At 41.1% G+C, this 3,687-nt stretch overlaps 1 protein-coding gene across 15 annotated transcripts in view; it reads left to right on the forward strand.

Moving 5' to 3' along the window:
- Positions 1–3,687, forward strand: part of LOC107086212 (tensin-1-like) — a 204,983-nt gene that overhangs the window by 153,181 nt on the left and 48,115 nt on the right. For all 15 annotated transcript variants that reach the window (XM_015377001.1, XM_015377011.1, XM_015377008.1 and 12 more), the window contains 3 exons: positions 1,205–1,376; positions 2,568–2,618; positions 2,695–2,817. In XM_015377001.1, coding sequence (XP_015232487.1) covers positions 1,205–1,376; positions 2,568–2,618; positions 2,695–2,817 — 346 coding nt within the window. The remainder of the gene's footprint in view (positions 1–1,204; positions 1,377–2,567; positions 2,619–2,694; positions 2,818–3,687) is intronic.

Below are 3,687 nucleotides of genomic sequence, written 5' to 3' on the forward strand. Positions count from 1 at the left end.
TTTAAATATATAAAACAAAAATCTAAATGTGCATAAATCCAGAGATCAGAACCTGATACATTCTCTTTGATGTAAAAACAGCAGATATTTTCAAAATCTTATTTACTATTACATAGATAAAAAATAAAAACTCCCACAATCTTTCAGTCCATAAATGCATTAACCTTTTTTTTCTTCCTTTTTATTTGGTTTTTATTCTATAAACTATCAGAATGTAGAGATCAGGAAAAGAAGCTTTCATCATCAATGTTTCTCAATCGTTTTCTTCATTATCTGTTCTTTTTTTAAATGAGTGGATCGGAACCTAGAGAGGCCTGATTGGTGCATCTCGACAAAACACCTGAAAAAAGCTTGAATCCTGCAAATGGAGCTGGTGGAGATTCTCAGTCATCCAGGTCATAGTCTTTCCAAAAAGTAAAAGTTAAAAAAACAAACCACTGGACTTTGTTTTCCAAGTTTTCCAACGCTAATCCAGACATTTTGAATTGAGAACGCTTCCTGGATGGGAAGTAAAACGTCTTCAAACTTGGATAACAAAGTTCAGTGGAATGTTCTTTAACTTAAACTTTTTGGGGAGCTGTTTAACAGATTGGTATCTGCAGATCCACCAAGATCAAATACCAAGGATGTTTTTTTTCTGTTTGGACCTTTTAGGTCTTCGGTTTGGAAAATTTCAATTTCACGCGTGTTGAGGGAAAATCACGTCTCTTAGAATCCAGTTCTGGGTCTCTTCCCCTCTTACTTCCTCTTACCTGACCCACTTTCACCTCTAGTGACACGTAGCTGCAGCAAAATAGTGTCCCAACAGAGTTGTAAGGAACCTTTTCCCTTCATCACATGGTGAACTTGTGAGGTGCTCGCATTCTTCTGCTGGGATCCATAAATTAATCCCTTTATCCTTGCTCTGCAGTCTGACCACATGACCTGTCATCGTTGGTGAGCCCGTATCACTGTCAGGCTGCAGGAACCCGCTGGTGCTGCTGTAGATTTGGTGTTTATGCTGCATGTTCTCCATATTAGGTTGTTTATTCCAAGGAGGTGCAGGAATGTGTTGAAATGTATTTTGCAACCCTGAGTAGAACCAGAACAGGCATGCTGATGTCGTAAGCAGCCACTCGATGTCTGAAACCCCTGAATGTCTGCAATGACTCCCTGACAGCAATCCCCCCATCATGACGTTTTGCTCTCTTTGATTTCTGTACAGAAGTGCGAGCCTCCTGCAGGCGCTGGATGAAGGCTACGAGCTGGACCTGATCTACATCACAGAAAGGATCATCTCGGTGTCCTTCCCCAGCAGCGTGGAGGAGCAGAGCTACGCCGCTAACCTCAGGGAGGTGGCCTCTATGCTGCGCTCCAAACACGGACACAACTACCTGGTGCGGTGACTCTGATGTGGTTTTAGGTTTAACTGAACATTCTGCTTCCAGATGGGAAGGATTAGCTGAGATTTAATGTGTTCAAACATATAATAGGTCTTCATCATTTGAACAATCAGCTTTGACAAAAAAATGTCCTCATAATGTGGAACAGAGTTTGGTGCTGCTGCTGTTTGGTTTCCAGATTTTGTTTGCAATCAACCAGATGAGACATTTACTGTTGTCCCAATGGAACTTGGACTCCTCATTTGCTTCTGTTAGTTGGAGAACATAGAGATCTTTAACCAGCGCGTTCAGAGCTGAAAGAGGAGCAACATGTCATGAAATTAAGACATATGTGTTTGTTTTAAGTATGCAAAGTGGGTTAAACTGCTAGATAAAAGATAGTAACATTATATTTTCATTGCAGCAGGTGTTTTAAAATTGAATGATAAAAAAAAAGTTTCAGCTATTTAAAAGACTTGATATGAATGCTAAGGTGGCCCCATATAAAATGTGTTTAACAGCATCATTGTCCTGGTGAAAATCAAACGGTTTGTTGTGTTTTTAATTTTCAGGAAGATTTGACTTACAAAAAATAAATAAATATATGTATATATATATATATATATAAAACAGCTATTACCAGATTAGGACAAGCTTCTGAAGAAAGTTGACACGTTCAAACGACTTCCATGTTGTTTACATACATGAAAGGAGAGGATAAGCTGGGCAGTCTGCAGCTGTCTCTGCACAGGTCTTCTGCTCAGAGGTGTAATGTCATCACAAGTAAGACGGTTATGAATATTGAAGTTCATTTTTCAAGAAAATCATTTTTTTTTTTTTAGCAAAAAGAGATTTCTTCCCAGGGAGGATCTGAGTTCCCTCCTGGTTAAAACCTGTTTTAAAAAATCAGGAAAGTGATGCTTTTAGGTATGAAATGATGATCAGAGGTTTTCTGTTCTCTCTGCTTTTAGAGAACCTGGTGCTGGTACCAGAACCAGACCTGCTTTAAAGACTGGAAGTGCTTGCGTGTCGAAGATTTTTTTATGTTGCCATGCCAACCTGAACAACATGAAAGAACACAAATAGACTGATCTGGCTTTTTGGACTCTGATGTTTTTTTAAGGATTCTAGCAAAAATAAAACGACAACAAAATTTAAGGTAAACTATTACCCTTCTTAATGCATCTGTTCTCTCCTCTTTTTTAGCTCTTTAACCTCAGTGAGAAGCGCCATGACATCAGTCAGCTGAACCCAAAGGTAGTTTCACTTCTCTTTTCCTCTCTTCTTCTCCACTTTTTGAGAAACATTCATCCCGACCCTTCCTCTTTTTAAGGTGTTGGACTTCGGCTGGCCTGACCACCACGCTCCGGCCCTGGATAAAATCTGCAGCATCTGCAAAGCCATGGACACTTGGCTGAGCGCCGACAGCCACAACGTGGTGGTGATACACAACAAGGTGGGACTGACTAGCGTCTGCAGACAGCAGGTGGTGCTGTGAGCTGCTCTCAGGAAGCTTCAGCTGCTCCTGTAGTGACGTCCTTCCCGGTGAAACGGGGTGGAGTGTTTTTGTGCTTTACATCGCTTCCTTTTGTGTGATTGCTTGGGTCAGGTTCCACTCGGAGGGTTAGGAAAACACAAATTAGAGCAGGAAGGCAGAACAGTCATCATGGCTGCTTGGTTTTATTTACTCTTTTACCCTCAACAGTGCCATAAAATCTGACTTGACCAATATTTCGCTGTTGTTGCTTCACATTAAACTTCTGTGGCGAGCCACACTCATCTGGCTCCAAAGTGTTCTGACAGCACCAATAAAAACAACATCCAAAAGCAATTACCCCCAATCTAACACCTAAATATTTTCATGGCAGACCAACTGCATTCCTGATTTTTTTTTTCTTTTGCAAAATCAAAATAAGCCAAAGGATCCTAAAACTTAAGGCCGCCGTGTTCCCACAGGGAGGTTACAAACATGTCGGCTGCCATGGCGACTGCAGCTCTGAGAGTTGAGGAAGGGAGCTCAGAGGTTGTGGTGGTCACTAAGGAAGCGGGCCATGTCAGGTTTCAGCAAATCAACAAATCATTTCCACTGGGCTCCCCGTGGTTTAAGCAGCTGCAGTATTTATAATGCAGAACACGCTCAGTCCCCGCAATCTGTTTTAGAAAAGAACAACGTGTGAAACGAAAGGAATCTGACACCAGTTGAACAGCAATAACAATATTTTATTTAACTGGTTCTCTCCCACTTCTTTTACTGGGAAAGTATAACCCAGTACCACTTCTTTAAACACCTGGAAAAATCCATCCATCCATCCATCCATCCATCCAT

This window comes from Cyprinodon variegatus, unplaced genomic scaffold (assembly GCF_000732505.1).
Source record: "Cyprinodon variegatus isolate N-32 unplaced genomic scaffold, C_variegatus-1.0 Scaffold145, whole genome shotgun sequence".
Lineage (NCBI taxonomy): Eukaryota > Metazoa > Chordata > Actinopteri > Cyprinodontiformes > Cyprinodontidae > Cyprinodon > Cyprinodon variegatus.